This window comes from Paroedura picta, chromosome 7 (genome assembly GCF_049243985.1).
Source record: "Paroedura picta isolate Pp20150507F chromosome 7, Ppicta_v3.0, whole genome shotgun sequence".
Lineage (NCBI taxonomy): Eukaryota > Metazoa > Chordata > Lepidosauria > Squamata > Gekkonidae > Paroedura > Paroedura picta.
Genome location: NC_135375.1, coordinates 79,186,305 through 79,204,673, shown reverse-complemented (window position 1 = coordinate 79,204,673; position 18,369 = coordinate 79,186,305). Strand labels below are relative to the sequence as shown.

The window sequence follows — 18,369 nt, the reverse complement described above, 5'->3', positions numbered from 1 at the left end:
GACAAGGCTGGTCACCTGTCTCTAGAACTGCAGGCAAAACTCACTGAGGAGACTGCCACAACCCTCGAGGAGGAGTCTGGAGCTCCAGACCACCACTCCTACAACAAAGCCACAGTATGACCAGGCTGCAGCATGGCAGATCCCGCTCCCTGCCAGGAAGCCAGGCACCAAAGAGAAAAAGTCGACCTGGAAGAAGGAACCCGCTAAAGCCAGGAGCTCCAGCAACATGGCACCCAGGCAGCCAAGAGGAAGCAGCAGCCCACCCGCAGTCATGACTAAAGCACGAGGCATTCCGGAGCTCCGGAAACCACACATACTGCAGACGCAAACACCCGCCCAGCGTTGGAGGCCAGGCTGGAGGAACACAGCGTAAGTCAGGTGGGGCTGGCGAGTCCCACAGGTGAGCACAGAGTGTTGGCCTTACACCCCCCAGCCGCCAACAGAGCCATGGGCACTCCAGAGCTCCAGGTACAAGCCCCAGCAAGTCACTCTCGCCACTCCTGTCAGGAGAGCTGCCACACTCCCAAGATGGCACCACCTACATGGTACCCTGCCACGACCCCCCCCCCTCTCCCGGGTTACCAGGTTCAGCATCAGGCCCTAGCAAACAAGGCTGGGAGGGCTCTGTTCCTGACTCCAGCCCTGGTCACTTGACAGGTCCCTCTCATACTACTGGAAAGGGGGGGGGGGGGGGAAACAGGCCTACCAGCAATCTAAACGGGCCTATGCTTATACAGAGGAAAAAGAATTAGATGAACAAATGTTCCTAGAGTTTTTACAATGAAAGCAGTTTCAAGCCAAGAGGGAGACATTGGCCTATGACCAATATGCTTCTGAGTCTTCGCAAGAAGGCGAAGCATGGCTCACAAAGGTTTGTGGGGGGGGGGGGGAGTGCTTCCGCTCCTAGGCAATGCTCCCATCTCACTTCTGGACAGCATGCCTACAGCCCTGGCACTCCCAGCGAGGCACATTCCACTGCATCCTTATCTGAGGTGCTGTCAGACAAGAAGGAAGAAGAACACTCAGGAAAGGAAGCTGCTAACACAACAGACACTTTTACTAGACTATTCCAGGCAGAACATTTACAGTGTATCCTGCCTAAGGTGATATCCACCCTCAATTGTGAAATGGGAATTGCACGAGAAGCCCCGCTCCAAAGCTTCTGCCAATCTGGATACAAGAAGCAGTGGAAGGTTCAAGGATCAATATGAGGGCAGTGGAAGGATCAAGAGGGGTGATGAGGGATTTGGGGGCACTTGGATGGCAGCAGTATGACTCTTCCTGCTGCAGCTGCATTTTTCTAAAAAGAGATGTTCCAAGGTGGCTTGCCATTGCCTGCCTCTCCTGAACAGTCTCCCATCCCAGTGGTGTCCTGGGCTAACCCTGCTTAACTTCCTGAAGATGACAGCTTCAGAAGGTGGCCTGGCTGGGATCATATTCCTGCTGAGCTTCTTCCCCTCTTCAGACTGGCCTTCCCAGGCTCCACCCCAGGAATTTCTTAACCCAGGATTGGCAATCCTTCCCCAAAAGTATCTTTGGGAGGCTGGAAAAAGCTTCTCCTGCTTGCTTCTGGCCATGGGGTTTTCATTACTTGCTTCTCTCTCCCTCTTTGCTTCTCTTTCTCTCCAATAAGGACCCACATTGGCTTTTACATGACTTGTACAAAGAACTTCTATATTTTATTCCAGACTAAAATATGGCCGCTATACAACTTTGGGTACCACTGCTCTGCAGAATCCAAACTGCTGGTCTAATCACCTATTCCTCTTTGTCCTCTGCCAGAGGACCGTTACCATGGTTCCATGCACCAACTAAAATTTACCTGACAATTAAAAAAGCTTTTAAAATGCAAAAAAGGGATAATCACAAGCATAAGACACCAACATGAACTACCCATAGTGTGGAAGTTGCCAGCAACTGGATCCAACTGTAGTGGCTTTCACATAGTGCTCACCTTATGCCAATCAGCTCTGGCACAGATTGAGCGGTTCCTCCTTAGACCAGGAATTTCTACTACTGTTTCCTCTTTCTCCCCTGTAATTCTTGAAGAGCATCTTTATACTGTTGGATGTTTTCCCCTTAGGGAAGAGGAAGAAGGATGGCATAAGGCTCTTATGAAATCTACATTCTAGATGCACTAGCTAGAAACTGTCAATTCTGCTATCTTTCATGTATTAAGACGATGCTTGCAAAACTGACTAGAATGCTTGTTAGAGCAGTGGTCCCCAACCTGCGGGCCACAGCCCGGTGCCGGGCCGCGAAGGTCATGGCGCCGGGCCGCGGCTCCCTCTCCCCGCCCCCCCCCGCAGTAAAAAACTTCCCAGGCCGCAAGCTTGCGGCCCGGGAAACTTCTTACTGCGGGAGGGCGGGGAGAGGGAATCGGGGCCCGATTTGCGGGCGTGGCTCGCGGGCGCGGCCCGATGCGCGGGCGCGGCCCAATGCGGGGGTGCAGCCCGCGGGCGCGGCCCGATGCCCTGCTGGTCCCCAACCTCAGAAAGGTTGGGGACCACTGTGTTAGAGGACTGCCCTATTAAAGGCAGGCTAGCTATGACACCTACACAACACCATGGAAAGACCAAACTAAATGCAGTGGGGGCAGGATTAGTGAATAACTTGTCACTGCTGTTTACATCTCCAAAGGGGTGGTGGAGTCTAGTAAAACAAAAATGGAATGGGTAGGTTAGGGGTGCTAAAACCTGCTGTTCCTTACTTTACTGTGTTCTACAGCTTACACTAATTTTCTTTGGTCCTAATTGACTCCCAGTGTACAAGCTGGGCTTAAAAACTTTTAAATTGAAAGAATGCAATAAGATGAGGTTAGGAAAGAACCCCTCCCTCATATTTTATACTTGTTTTTCTTTTTTAAGTACACACATGCCTTAGGTGTGAATGAGTGAACATATAAATCAATCATTACACTTACTTCTTCATTTAAATCCAGCCAAGAACAGTAAGAAAAATTAAACACGCACACATTATTTGGTCATGCTATTAAATGGGCTTTGTAATTAATGTGGTCCAGGGGTCTGTCATCTATTGAACAGTTTACAAAATTAAAAATATCAAATATACAGAGGAAACAGTGTTTTGAAAAAGACCGTCGTTTAATTGTGTTTTACTTTCCAGCAGCCACTGAAGCAGATTATAAAACAGTTTTCTTGCCTTGCTCTTTAACAAAGTCTCAGTTGAAAATCCCTGGATCAACATACGGGTAAGCAAGAAACTCTCCTAACTTGTTGCCATCTGCATCATAGTGGAGCATTTGGAAACAAACGTCACAGAAGAAAGAAGGGTCTTGAGGAGCTAGGCTGTCATCGTTGGTCACCCATCTGTAAATTTCAAAACAGAAGTGCTTCATGTTAGAATGACATTTCCCAGCCTTGTGCTCACTTCTAGTTTCTGAACAGATTGAAAACAATGAACACTCACTCGCTTTTTCAACCCTGGCCCTAACCTGGTGGAATGAGCTACGGGCCCTGTCCAATTTGTCAGCTTTCCGCAGGGCCTGTAAGAGGGAGCTCTTCCGCCAGGTGTATGGTTGAGGCCATGGTAGGGTCCCGGAGTTACCATCAGTGGGTCCCTTAACATCAGTTAGATCAAGACCCTCACTCCCAATGAAAGAGAGTTCTTGGCCTCAGTCAGTGGGAGAGGTTGGGGGGGGGGGTAAAAGCCATCTTTTAATGATAATGTCAATGTTTAATTGTTATATTTTAAGGGGTTTTAGGGGACTGGACTGGTTTTTATTGTTTTATTGTAAACCGCCACAAGTCCAAATGGAGTGCGGCAGTATATAAATACGAAAACAAATAAATATAAATAAATAATCTGTTGAGTTTTGCTCAGTGGCATTCCCCACTCTCTACTTTTCTATCATGTTTAGACTCTCGCTTTTTTAACAAGAGGACTAAAATGTGAATTGTGGTCTTTGTGTATGTGACATTTAACACACAGGATTCACCACTTATTACCAAAATAAAAAACATTAGGGGAAAGTGGTCAAGATTAAGGTGGGTAGCTATGTTGGTCTGAAGCAAGAGAACAAAGTCTGAGTCCAGTGACACCTGTGAAGACCAACAAAGTTTTATTCAGGAAATGAGCTGTTGTGTGCAAAGACACTTTCCATCCGACTCCGTGACAGCCATCAAACTACAAATTCTAAGATCCACCCAACATCTACCATAAACACTGGACCAATGGGCATTTACTTCTTGCTCCATTCCAGAGTATCTATGTTTTGTGTTTAGTAGAGGGTATGCAGACTTTGGTTATGAGACTCCTATATCAACGCAATAATCATCCTGCCAAGAAAGAGAAGTAGTCACAACAAGAAACCCAACAGCATTATTTAGGTCAGATTAGGGAAGCAAGGTATTCCATTCAAACATGCTATAGTCAGCCATGGTTTGGAATCTCTTCTTTTCATTCTAGCTCCTAATTTAATAGTGTTAAACAACATCTCCCAATTGTGGACAGCCACCTGATGCACTTAATACCACCATGGATAATACCTATGCATTACCATAAGAACAATGTGTCAGACTAACCCACTGATAGCGGATAGCTGTGTTGGCCTGAAGTAGCACAACAAAACTGTCCGAGGAAGCGTGCATGCACACGAAACCTCACGCCTTGAATAAATCTTTGTTGGTCTTAAAGGTGCCCTTGGACTCCAATGTTGTTGTGCCACTGATACAAAGGTCAATGTTTCATTTAAAAGACACCTGGCTCACTAAACTATAAATCCTGGAGAAGGTAATCATATTCTTTTGAGACAGTTTATTTCCTTTTTGCTAACTATCCTCCTTTTTCCTCCATGCCCTCCCCCTCCTGCCCCCCAGTGGCTGAGCTGGTGAGTAACATCAACACCTACGTAGGTACATTATGAGAACTGATATTCACCACTCTCAACATTCCTCATCAGAAGGGCAGAGGTTGGGCTGGGCGGTCATGAAAGGACTATTCTCTGGTTTGCATTTACTATCTAAGTCAAAAAGGGAAATACAGCTGCTGGGAAGCTTGTCTTGCTTGTCTGAACTGCTGAAAAATATATTCTGAGCTACAGCGGTATACGTTTTGTACATCGTCAGCATCTCTTGGGAAAAATATCCCCTTCCTACTTAAGAAAACTGAAGAGGGAGTTTTGTGTTTAGTAGAGGGTATGCAGACTTTGGTTATGAGACTCCTGTATCAATGCAATAATCACCCTGACAAGAAAGAGAACTCTGTGGGAGTTTTGTGGTAATATGTCACTTTGAGAGCTTCAAAGAAAGAATAAAAGTGACACTCAACCCAGGCAACTGAATAAAACTTGCAAGCCTGATTTGTGTACAGATTCATCAGATCTGTAACACTGCAAAGCTCAGCACTTTACCCTGCTTTTGGCAGTCCTTTAAACCAACAATTCCCAAATGGTAGCCACCCAATCATTGCAAAATGTTCACAAATAGCTACTGTACTTCTCAACCCTTTGTCCTCACCCCACCCTAAAATATTGTCCGCTATCTCCATTCCAAAAGACTTAGTTCTTCCCAAACAGCACAGATTGTTAAAAAATAGCTGTAGTTACTGGATACAGACATTTCACTCATTATTCAGTTGTCTGTGGCCTAGTTCTCAATGAGGTAGAAGACCTGAGTCTGGGTTTACTGCAGGGTGAGGATTCACATGACCGACTGCTCCTCCACACAGACAAAACAAACAAACATGGACCTACAAATCAGGGACAAAGTTAAGCAAGGATCCATATTCCTGACATAATTGATTTTTTATGTGAGGATTAAAAAACAACAGAAAAGCAGCCAATTCTTTTGTGAGCTCCCATGTGCAGCTGAAGTAGTTTATGGAGTAATACTACCTCAGTGAAAACAAAGCTTATGAAACTTATGGTGATGGGGTTGGGTAGCAGAGAACATACACATCTAGCTCCTTTAACACAAGAACACATTTCCGAAAATCAGGACATAATGGGAAGAAAGTCCCTGCACAGTTAACCTTAGCCCACTGGACTGATGTGGTACAGGTGTATCACTTCTTGCCACCTATAAAAAGATCAGCACTACAGCTTGTAGTAACCACCCCAAACAATCAAGATATGCTTGAGTATTTTTCTTGGAGGCACAGCCATAATGACCTGCCTAGAGACAACCAAAACCAACATATCAAGATCACTCACCTGGCTGTGTACATTTTGCATACAAAACACTTCTTGGTCCACAGCCAATGTTTTTTAATTAACAAGGGATAAAGGCTCCTATCCAGGCAGTCATCCTGATGAATCAGCCTTAACCAGAGACAGAATAAGAAGCTAATTAGAATACACTGATTTCTGTACATTTCTATGAAAGGCAGGTAACAATATAGGTCATGAACAAACAAACAAAGCTTAATGGCAAGCCCTTTCTGCAACTTATCTAATTTGCTCGATGCTTTTGGGTAGAGGCAAGCTGGAAGCCAGCTCCTGCCTTCTTATGACATTATGCACTCTCTGTGGAAAGAGGATGCTGTCAATGGATCTGAGATTGCTCTACTGAGTGGCTTCTCTTCAGCCAAACTTGGAAGGGCACAACCTGAAGTACTGGGTGATATTCCCAGAAGTGAGCAGACATTCAAACCAGTGATGGCTGCCCACCTGCCTTCTACAAGACCCAAGTGCGTTGAATGTCCAGCAAAGGACTCTCTGATCCCCTTTGCATTTATGGAAGAAACTGCATCCCCAGAGCCCCATCGTCTCCAAAATAATTATGAAGGAAGAAGCTAACTACTGTAAGTTGTTTTAATAAATAAACTCAATTGTTTTGTTCTGTGTGTTGCCAGATGATGGGAATGGGGGTTATATGTTCTGTTTTATTCTTTATCTAACAATCAATGTCGCGTTTATATCCCAGTCTACAGATTTGTGGCGCAGAGTGGTAAGGCAGCAGACATGCAGTCTGAAAGCTCTGCCCATGAAGCTGGGAGTTCGATCCCAGCAGCCAGCTCAAGGTTGACTCAGCCTTCCTTCCTTCCGAGGTTGGTAAAATGAGTACCCAGGTTGCTGGGGGGTAAACGGTAATGACTGGGGAAGGCACTGGGAAACCACCCTGTATTGAGTCTGCCATGAAAACGCTAGAGGCTGGAAAGAGGCTGGAAAAAAGCCTCTTGTCAGACATGACCCGGTGCTTGCACAGGGGATACCTTTACCTATACTTTCAAGAGATCTAAATTCAAAAATTGAGCAGCCCAGGTCAATGGATAGTTCTTTACCTGATATCTGTGATAATAACTATGTGCTCACAGTCTCCTTGGTGGCAGTACAGGTATGGGAAGCCAACTTTGATGTTCAAATCACTAAATGCATAGTCTTCCATTTTAGCAGCTTGAAGATTCGTGTAGCCTCTCTCTCGAGATTCTGCCCACTCAATAATTGTCCTGAAATTATCGTCACTATTGTTATTTCTGTACATTACACTCTCCTTGATAAAGGTGCAAGGATTGAGAAAGATATAAAGAAACAAATGTCAAATTGGACCTTGAATGTGCCAATGTTAAAAGCAGAAAGATTTTATCTCAAGTTCCAGGTAAATTGTCAGAATACACTTTAATTCTACACAAGCCCAAACCTTTCGTTCAACAAGAAGTCTGAGGCATGGGGAAGAGAGAAAAATATTTATGGTGGCAATTTTTATTCAGGCTTCACAAGGGAAAAAATGCTGTTGTTTCAGAGAATGGTAACTACTCAAAATAAATTAAGTGAGACATGCAGTAAGTGTTTTCTATATAAGTACAGGCAGAATTAAATGTTATGAAGGAATTCCCAGACACAAGTTTCCCTCACAATCCTAACGTGGGAACTGGAAGTATTTCTAAAGTATGTCAGTGGCAAGAAGTGTGATATTTAATGCTTGTTCCTTGAGACATTTGTTCTTCCATTTTCTTTCCTCCCAGGTGAGCAACATAACCAGAAGTGAGCCCAGCTGAGAGGGGAAATCAGCCTCAGGAGGGAGGCGGAATCCTTCCCTGTTACATCCAACTCTATCCTCACACAGGGGGACCAAAGCCAAATGCACAGAATATTTGCTGGTTAGTGAGCAATCCAACCAGGTACAGATGTACCTTGCTCCAGATTTGGATTGGCACATATAAATGTGAATTCTTTTTTACCTGCTCAGGTCTCTGCACTCTGGATTCCTCATATCATTGTAAAAAATGCCCTCAAAATGAAAAAAGGCAGACTTGAAAAGATCCTAAGGGAAAGACATGGAACAGAAAGAAGAAAGTCCTTAGCGTGGAAACTAATATCTAAAAGACTGTCTTCCTCGCTGACCCAAAAATATGAAAAAAAAAATCAACCAACATCATCATATTAGTCATATCTTCCAAGCATCAACTTGACACACTGCATTTACATTTTCGTTCTAATTATACATAAAGAATATGTTATTTTTGTTGCCCCACACTAATGTCAAATAGGATCTTGGAGGGCCCATATTCAGCTAGTGCTGAGGCAGCTGCATTGGCTACCAGTTGTGGCCCAGGTCAGGTTCAAAGTCTTGGTGTTGACTTTTAAGGCCCTTCGCAGACTGGGACCCACATATTTGAGGGACTATAGAATCATAGAGTTGGAAGGGGCCATACAGGCCATCTAGTCCAACCCCCTGCTCAACGCAGGATCAGCCCTAAGCATCCTAAAGCATCCAAGAAAACTGTGTATCCAACCTTTGCTTGAAGACTGCCAGTGAGGGGGAGCTCACCACATCCTTAGGCAGCCTATTCCACTGCTGAACTACTCTGACTGTGAAAATTTTTTTCCTGATATCTAGCCTATATTGTTGTACTTATAGTTTAAACCCATTACTGCATTCGCGCATGTGCGGCCCGTGCAGGCGCAGCCCGATGCGCGGGCATGGTCCGATGCCCTGCCGGTCCCCAGCCTCAGAAAGGTTGGGGACCACTGGTCTAGACCATGCTTTGGCTTAACTAAATGTTCCATATCATTAATGCAGTTCTGAAAGCCTATCGCAGCATGGGATATGCCAACCTTCAAGTGAGATCTAGAGTTCACAGAGTTACAACAACTTCCAGACTGCAGAGATCAGTTCACCTAGAAAAAAAGAAGCTTAAAAGGATGGCTTTATGTCATTACATCTCTGCTGACATCTCTCTCTTCCCCAGACTCTACCACCGCAGGCACTACCCCCAAATCTCCAGGAATTACTAACTTGGAACCGGCAACCCTAGATGCTAGTAAAATAGTATTTTCCCTCTGAGATTCATGGATCCTCCAAGAATTTTGTGACTGAACCATGCCTCCACAGCAGCTATTTTCAAAATGCCAAAAGTACTGGGACATTCAACAAGATCAGGGAATCCTATGGCAGCACTGCTGGGGCTCCCCCTCAGCGTGGCACTGCACAGCTGCTGCTGGCAGCGCCCCCCAGTGGGCGGCGGGAAGTCAGGGGCGCCAGCAGGAAAGCAAGCGGAGCAGCGGCTCAGGCGGCGGCAGCAATGTCCCTCGGCAAAAGACTACTCTCCCCCAGGCCTCAGTAAAATTGTCAAGCGTTGACTGGTCCCTGGTGATAAAAAGGTTGGGACCACTGCTCTAACTTATGAGGCAGGGACAGGCTTTTTGCTGAAAACACAACTGCCTTTCAAAGGACGATGCACATATTATGCTATTTAGGTCAGCATTATCAATGCCCACATGAATTCTGCAGCTGCTCAACAAAAAATGAAACTAACATGCTGCATGGTTTACACTGAAAGTGAAGATTTCAGCAAACCTGTTCCAACTTTCCTCCTTAGTAGGCACGAAAGCTCTCTTGAAAGCTGAGGGACAAATTAATTTATTGAGATGAAGCCACAAGTGACTGAAAGCCTTGCGTTGACCAACTGTACAGCCTCCACAATGACACACTTGTCTCCTCTAGCAAGTGACAGTCAGGGGGAAACGTCAGCTACGCTACAATGATGCTTGATTTGTCATCCATATGGCCCCACCGGTTGGTCATCTGCCTCTGAAGGGCATCTCTGTCCGAGAACAGACCTCTGGTGGCGGTGTGCTTGTCAACAAGACTGGCTCTCTGTTAGTTAGTTTGTTTATTTAATTTAGTTATTTAAAGCACTTGACTTATTTGAAGGATTTTTACCTACAGGAACTCAAGGCAGCTTACAGTATAAACAGCTGGTGACTTCCACTTCATCATGTACATGCACATGAAATCTCACACCTTGAATTTGTTGGTCTTAAAGGTGCCACTAGAAACTTTGTTCAAAATAAGACAGTAACTAAACGCTTTCCGAAGGCTCCAATATAACCAACTACTGCAAACATTTGTTACATGAAAAAGAGCAGTTGATCTCCAGAACTTGCTAAAAAGACTAGCCATCCTAAGCAATAACAAATTCCATTAAAATATCTTAGGACTAAAACAATGCATCAATCAGTCGTAAGCATATTAAAAATTAATGTTAGGGTACCTTACTGATATATTCTGGTGCTTGGTCAGGATGACTGCTAAATTCCCCACCAATCTGAAGGTCACTGACACAGGAAATCGAATCTCTGACCTCAGTAAGTTTTTGGCTGCCGAGAACCAGCATCGTCTGATAAGGCTTGCAGGTCTTATGCTGCAGAGGAGAGACACCAAGAGCTAGAATTAACCATAACTGAAATCAAAGCACTTCAAGCTGTCACCAAATTCCTGCATATGCCAAAGGCAGTAAGTCACCATCTTGAACACTTTGAGCCTTTGCAGGACAGAAACAGTAAGCCTTTCGTTAGTTTCTGGAACAGTAAATATGAGATATAGACCATGCAGCTTTTTCTTCCTTGGATGTAGTAGATGAACGACAACTGGCATGAAGCAATACAATCACTGTGCCCTCCGTTTGGATGGCAAGAGGACACGGGTGGCAATCATTCACATAGTGGGGCACAGGAAGGATATTCCAGGGGGAGGGGATATAGTACCTTTACCAGAGACAGAGAGGCCAAGGCCAGCACCATGCAGACACACAGCTACTGAACAGTTTGCAGAGCCCAGTGCCAACGAATGTTGTCACTGTACAGCATCCTAGCCACACTGTGTGTTCCATATACTTACTGTATGCCAATGGTGCTGCAACACTGATGCAGTGGCAGGTGGCTCACAAAGCAAAGGAAGCAGACTCCCCATAATAAAGTCTCACCTCCATCAACCAGGACCGGCTCGTCTGCCCAACCCACCCACTAAAAACTGAACAGCATTCTAGTAGAAACTCCACCAAACCTTCTTCAGGGCAGCTGGCCTTTAGCAGGAAAAGAACTGAGCTTCTCTTAGTTCAGAATCACATTGCTTCTCTATGGGTCTAGAAGGTGTTTTGATCTTTTGCTTTTTTTTCCACCAGTAGAGGTTCAAGAATTACAGCCAGTAGCTAGGGGGTTTTGATAAAAACCTAAGAAAAGATGTACTGGAGCAGGCGAATGCTCTATCTAGCTGAGCATCCTGCTTCACACAGGAGCCAACCACAGGACATAAAAGCCAAGACCTTCCCCTGATGATGCCTCCTAGCACTGGTATTTAGAGATGTGCGGTCTCTTCAGCATGATGGTTCCCTTTAATCACCGTGGCTAGAAGCCACTGATGGACTTATCCTACATGAATCTGTCTTATCTTTTCAGAGTGTTTGCAAGCATTATTCCATTTGTTTCTTGTTTTACTCTTTCCTCCCTCTGCCAGCATTCTTTATGGCATCGCTTTATTTGAATATAACTTAGCATGCATAATATGAAACCACAAATTTAAAATAGTGGAGTTTGTGCCAAAATTAAAATTCTTTTCTCGTGGAGTCTAAGCCTAAGCCATCATGGAAGCATTGTAAGATTTTACTTAGACTGGGCTTTTGATAGTTCAAACACGTTCAGTGCAACTGATCTGCTTTTAAGTGACATATTCACACTTTAAAGCCTTTCTGACTCACAGCTATCCAACGATCGGATATCCTGGAGCACAACTGGATACAGCTCCCCTGTAAGAGAGCCAGTTTGGTGTAGTGGTTAGGAGCGCGGACTTCTAATCTGGCATGCCGGGTTCGATTCTGCACTCCCCCGAATACAGCCAGCTGGGTGACCTTGGGCTCTCCACGGCACTGATAAAGCTGTTCTGACCGGGCAGTGATATCAGGGCTCTCTCAGCCTCACCCACCTCACAGGGTGACTGTTGTGGGGAGAGGAATGGGAAGGCAACTGTAAGCCGCTTTGAGCCTCCTTTGGGGTTGGGAAAAGCGGCATATAAGAACCAACTCCTCTTCTTCTTTTTCTTCTTCACCTAGAATTGCCCTAACGGATCAGGACTAGTTGTGTTGAATAATAAGAGAAGTAAATATCTGCAATGCACATTATTTTTTTTAACCGAAAAGCATCACTAACCTTCTGAAATATAACTGGATAGAAAATATTGAGAGTTAAAACAAGCTCTCCCTCGTTGACCAAGTTTGCAGGATCATTAGGTCTCTTTCCAATTGCATGAGATTCCTGAAAAGAATGAAGACAGAACATTATTTTAATGCTTGCTGAACAACAATCCATCAGAATTGATAGAGAAGGCAAACAACCACAAATTATACCAGAACAAGTTGAGACCTACGGTTCTCAAGGCCAAGATTCCTCATCTCTGAAAATTCCCCTTAAGGCTGGGGGAAGCAGGAGACTCATGGGGGGGGGGGAATCCCCCCACCCTTAGCAGTTTCTGGCCCCATAAGTCACATTTAGCTGGTGGCAACTGTGCCTGGGAGTTGCTCTGAGCCCAGAGGAGTTCTGAGTGTCTTCTGCCACTACCCACAGGCCAAACCTGGCCCAGAGTCCTGACATGGCAGTTGGGCCCAGGGCAGCTCCTGGACTATTCCGCGGAAGCATCTGGGCTTGGGGAAGCTCTCAAAGTGCTCCGCCGCAGGGACCATGGCCAGGTGCAGAGTGGCTCCTGGAGTGTTCTACTGTAGCACCTGGTCCCGGAACCTCTCCTGGTGCCTGTTGCACCCAGAATCAGGCTGCTCCCAGAAACCACCACCACCAAGAGAGAATCAACCCCCAGAATGCATTGCAACCATAGCCTTGTGGGGTAGATCGAGATAAGAGTGTTCATCTGTCTGGAGCAGCGAAAAAGAGCGAGATCGGCATGGTGGGACAAGAGGCAGAACTGAACTGAGAAACCCTGGGAAAAAAAACAATTTATATACAATCATGAACAATGAATCTTCACGCTATTGGTCAGTTTTGGTTTAATTTCTGTGAAAGAACACTTGCATAATTTTATTATTGGGGGTCACCATACATGAGGAACTGTATTAAAGGGTCATGGCATTAGGGAGGTTGAGAACCACTGGACTAGGGTATACCTAAAGTGGAAATGGATTAACAGAATGATACTTTCTAATTGCATTAAGATAGACAGAGGCTAAGATGCAGCTAATGACAGCAACATTGGTCAGTTATGCTATTAATCTATACTACCCCATACCTCTGGGGACAGAGAATGATTCCACTAAGTTTCCTATTTGTAGCATTTTTCAAACCAAAGATGTTCTGAACTGGGATAAACAGTTTTACTTAAATGAACAAGGCACATGTGCCTGTTTTGCAATACTTTTTAGCATTATTATTTATGATTATTAATGTTTAAACCACATTTTCTGCCAAAGGGGCACTTATTAGGATTTTCCATTAATGCAGTTATGTCTGCAAAAAAGTGGACCCTTTCTGATTTCTACAGATGGAAAGATTTCCATCTATGAAAGCCAACTACACACCCTTCCACAGGATCCCAAAATGCACAAAAGTGCTGCTCCTGGGAGATTGGAGACTGCTAGAAATAGCTGGACATGGGAATACTCTGTTGTAGGAGAGGAAACTCAGTAAACAAAACCCTCACCTGCTGTGTGGGCAGAAGCTTTAGGCAGGATCCAACCCAAAATCTAGAGAGATTAAGCCCCAGAAAAGCCAGCATAACCCATTTATTGGCAAGTTGTATATTCCATTTTATTGTATACGCATGAAATTAAATACACTTCGTAGTCTCTGCTGTCCATCATTAACTAATTTCTGGACCCATATCAAGAACAAATACCTTTGCAGTTAAGACATTTTGTTGGCCGTTAACAATCTGTTATTTTTCCTGAGTTCAAAAAACCACTGTACAGGATAGTTAGGACAGACTGCAATTAACCACAGAAACATGTACATTACCACTTCCAAGCCAGATATGGGGGGAATAACCTCTTCCTGTACAGCAGCACGTTGGGACTCTTGAAAACCCCCTCTTGCTGAGCCACTTTTTTTATTGCCCTTTGGAAGGACCCAGTACAGAGAGACCAAGGATGCCATACTTCCTGCCCTGTATGCTAAGAGCAGCAGGCCAGAGAGGTGAGATCATTCAGTGGTAGAAGAGATTCCTCTACAGCAGGGGTAGTCAAACTGCGGCCCTCCAGATGTCCATGGAGGACAATTCCTATGAGCCCCTGCCAGCGAATGCGAATGCTGGCAGGGGCTCATGGGAATTGAAGTCCATGGACATCTGGAGGGTCGCAGTTTGACTACCCCTGCTCTACAGTTCTGATCCATGGCTTGGTCCTCACAAGAATACATCTCTGGTATGCGGCTTGCATTCCGTTCCCAGTAATTTAAGCCTGTTGTTCATGGCCCTGGCAGTGAGTTCCCTCCTCTTCCAATGATTTGCTAAATCTGGAAAGGTGGAATACCACTGCTGCACAGGATAAAGTCCATCACCCTCAACTGAGGACCAAATGAGATGTGACCCAGAACACTGTGACTGGATCCCCAATATTTGTTTTTAATAGGTAGTTGCTGGGTTCTGCAAACTAAGTCAGATCACTAACAATGGAGAGAGCTTTTTAAAACCCCTTTTAACCTTCTTCTCTGCCATTTTTCCCAATCAAAATCATCCCCCAAACCCATCCCCTGACCCGGCAAAATGCAAATTGATCATATTTTATATATTTGAGAATATAGCTAACTTTCGAGGATTACAGCTTTAATTTTAAAAATTCAAATAGGTACTTGGATTGGCTTTACTTGTCACACAGACTATGCATAGAAGACTGAGTTAGAAAGACACCTCACCATTTCATAAATAAATGTTTCTAGTCTACATGCACGATCTATAATACATGTTTCTTCTCTCCTCTCCAGGGCCTTCTTCCTAATTCTATAGAAGAAAGAAGAAAAAAGCTATTAATATTTAAGCGAACATGTGGAAAGGCTCAAAAAAGTAGGACTCTAAAACCATACAAAGATTTGGGTATTTTACATTACAAAACAATCTCATTTATACAAATGCCACTTTCCATGGGACTTTCCGCAGGCCTACGGCCAACCTCAACAGATATTTGAGCAAAACCATAAGGTTCTCTGCTCCTTTTCCTGCTGCAAACTCTGGGAGTGAAAACCACTAGATTTAGCATTCTGCTCCTTTTCCCTGTCCCACAGTGGGAGATATCTACAAACCACTGAAGGATGAAAGAATTAAACCCCCCCCCCAAAAAGTTCCAATTAAGTATGCCTGATGAGCAAACAGCACAATGAATTACGTATTCCCACAAGTTTCTTTTCAGACAAAAATAAAGCTAGAAACAGGAGGATCCTCAAAAGATGTGCTTATAATTTGTAAGTAGCAGTCTTTAACCTGACAGCTGGGGTTAACCATTCATTGCCTGCTCCAGCAAGCAACAACTAAAAACATTCTAGCAAAACACACTAGTAGGGAGGAAAAAGAACGGATTTGGATTTTAATTAGAACCAAGTACAACATACTTGAGACCAATTTTGGGGAGGGGCAGTTTAGAAATCCTTAAATAAATAATAAAAAGCATACGTGAGAGTTAGCAAATTAGTATCTTCAGGTATTTCTTCTGTATCTTCTTTTCCAGGGCTCTTTAATGCATCAATACTGAAACAAAACAAATACACAGGTCCTTGGTACAGTCATCCTGTAACCCATATAAGAAGAGTTGAACAATAAGATTGCAATGTTGGTTTCTTATAATGTATAGCTCTACTTTTATGTTTTGCATTCATACTTTATTGCACCATTTATAGTGCATTATTTGGAATAGAAAGCAACAGAATTTATTAAGAATATATCAGAATATTTTACCCTTCTTTTTACTACCTGAAGGAGTGGCTTACAATCACTCTCCCCGCAACAGACATGCTGTGAGGTAGGTGAGGCTGAGAAAGCTCTGAGAGGACTGTGTCTAAACAGTGGAAAATAAAGGCAAACATTCTTGTTATTCGTAGCATAAATCTATTTTAAAAGACCCTCTGCATACCCCTAAAATGGGAATGATGTAAGTAGGCCTGGAAGCAACTCTTTTAAAGGGGTAAATGATCTATTTTAATTCTGTTGTTTTTAACTGTTGTACACCATCTGAGATGGCTGGGCCAAGGCAGTCAGTCCTGTAAATTTAATTATAAATAAATAAAATCCTGATTGGACCCATAAGCTGGAACAAATCAAGAAAAAGGAGAGCAAGACTTTGCATAAATAATACATCATGTGACACTCAACACCATTTCATAAAACATCTGTAACAAGGGGATAGAATCATAGAGTTGGAAGGGGCCATACAGGTAATCTAGTCCAACCCCCTGCTCAACGCCTAACAGACTTCCTCTGAGGACAGCATGAGGCAAGAGTCCTCAAGAAAGCATTGCAATGTTTTTTTCTGGTAACTGGGCAGGGAAACTGCCTTTCAACCTGACCTACCTACTGGTTCCAAACCATACAATCAGAAGCATCTTCCTGATAATCCTATGTCTGAGGTTACTATTAAAATTATATTCCACTAGCAATTTAGAGATCAACAAGATTTTCAGGGTCTAACCTTCAAGAGTCAACGTTCTCTTTATCACATACAAGCAGGTATGGAGATCTCCAAGTCAGTAGGTGGGAGAGGTGTTGTGGAGAATACCTGTAAAGGTTCCAAAGGTACAATGCACATAATAATTATCATATACGTTGCATCTTTGCATCCTTTACAAGCATTCTTTACAGTACCCCTGACTCAGAGATCTCCATTCCTGTGTTTGACAACTCTCAAAAGTGGAAAAATCTTGTTAGTCTCTAAGATGCTAATAGACTCGACTCTAACTGTTCTACTGCAGACCAACACGACACTCTTGGAAACTACCAGTATGAGTGTCAACTGAACCCTATTTTGAAGGAACACAGGGGACCAGGCTCCCAGCACCGTTAGGACCAGAGCTCTACATCTTCATCCTATGCGTGCTCATTCAGGAGCTCTAAATGTAATGGAATTTAATCCCGGTGTGTATAGAACTGCCCTCATACCAGTCTTAGCACTCGGGGAGAGGTTTGCCGCCAAACCAAACGTGCACCGGAGTGCCTCTTACACGAGCGCTAAGCATGCAGCCAGATCCTAAACAAGCGCATTGCGAGCCAAGCCCTACAAGCGCTCCAGTCGCGGGGCCTGTGCCTCACTCGTGCGGGGGGAGAGGCATGTTGTCTCGCAGCTACCTGCACACAGCCCTCAGCTGGGACACAATCTCCGGCGGGCAACCAAACTCCTCGGCTACCGCGGCGTCCTGCTCTTCAGCCGCCGTCTGCTGCAGACTCAGGTCTTGCGGGCGCAACGCGTCCCTCCAAGCGGCCCCAAAAGACGCCACGTGGAAGGCCCGAGTGTGCGTCTCCGACGACTCATCCTCGTACTGGGGGATGTTACTACGGCAACCCCCAACTCCGCCACCCCACCGGCCGCTTGCAGCCATTTTCGCGAACAACAGGCCGGCACCGGAAGTCCCGGTGGGGGTGCTCGTTGGATTGTGGGAATTGTAGTTTCTGCTCAGCCAGCTCCTTGGAAAGCCTCTCAGCTCGTGATTCATCCTTCCAGTTTGCTTGGGCTTTTTTCCATCGCCTTGCAAAAAGCAGCCGGTTCGACACGTCTTCCGTCCGGCAGCGTTACATTACAAGGAGTGAAGAGGGCGGGGAAAATATTAGAGAGCATTTGTTTTGCTGACGGTGAAGGCTGTTCGTAGATGGAATGTGCTGCCTCGGAGGGAAATGGAATCTCTTTCCTTGCAAGGTTTTAGGAGGAGATGGGATGAGCCCCTGGATTAGATCTAAACTTCTACTTGAGGGCATCAATTAATTTCTATTTAAAAATAAGCTTCGTCTCTACCATCTCTACCGATAGCAAGGTTAAAATAAAAGGATAAAATGACTAGCTGTGTTCGTCTGAAGTAGCACAAAGTAGCACAATAGTAGTAGTCTGACAAAGACTGCTTGCACTTGAAAACTCACGCCTTGAATAAATCTTTGTTGGTCTCAGAAGCGAATGGGAAGAACAAGAGATGGGACTCTCGCGGCTTCAACTGCTGAG

At 44.6% G+C, this 18,369-nt stretch overlaps 1 protein-coding gene across 1 annotated transcript; it reads right to left on the bottom strand.

Moving 5' to 3' along the window:
- Positions 1 to 3,085: 3,085 nt before the first annotated feature.
- SNAPC3 (small nuclear RNA activating complex polypeptide 3) lies at positions 3,086 to 17,800 on the bottom strand. Its single transcript, XM_077345111.1, has 9 exons — positions 17,508 to 17,800; positions 15,843 to 15,917; positions 15,092 to 15,176; positions 12,386 to 12,490; positions 10,456 to 10,605; positions 8,140 to 8,222; positions 7,243 to 7,407; positions 6,173 to 6,280; positions 3,086 to 3,329 (listed from the first exon to the last, which is right to left on the bottom strand). The coding sequence occupies exons 1-9, from the start codon at positions 17,756 to 17,758 to the stop codon at positions 3,182 to 3,184; spliced, it is 1,170 nt and encodes a 389-aa protein (XP_077201226.1). The 5' UTR covers positions 17,759 to 17,800; the 3' UTR covers positions 3,086 to 3,181.
- Between the last annotated feature and the right edge of the window lie 569 nt (positions 17,801 to 18,369).

Bases quoted from the DNA above. Each gene is read 5' to 3' on its own strand.
- SNAPC3 (XM_077345111.1), bottom strand. From the start codon at position 17,758: ATGGCTGCAAGCGGCCGGTGGGGTGGCGGAGTTGGGGGTTGCCGTAGT. The intron at 15,918-17,507 runs GTAGCTGCGAGA...GTTTTGTTTCAG, and splicing joins CAGCTGAGGGCTGTGTGCAG to TATTGATGCATTAAAGAGCC. The intron at 10,606-12,385 runs GTTAGTGATGCT...TCTCCTCTGCAG, and splicing joins ATCCAGTTATATTTCAGAAG to CATAAGACCTGCAAGCCTTA.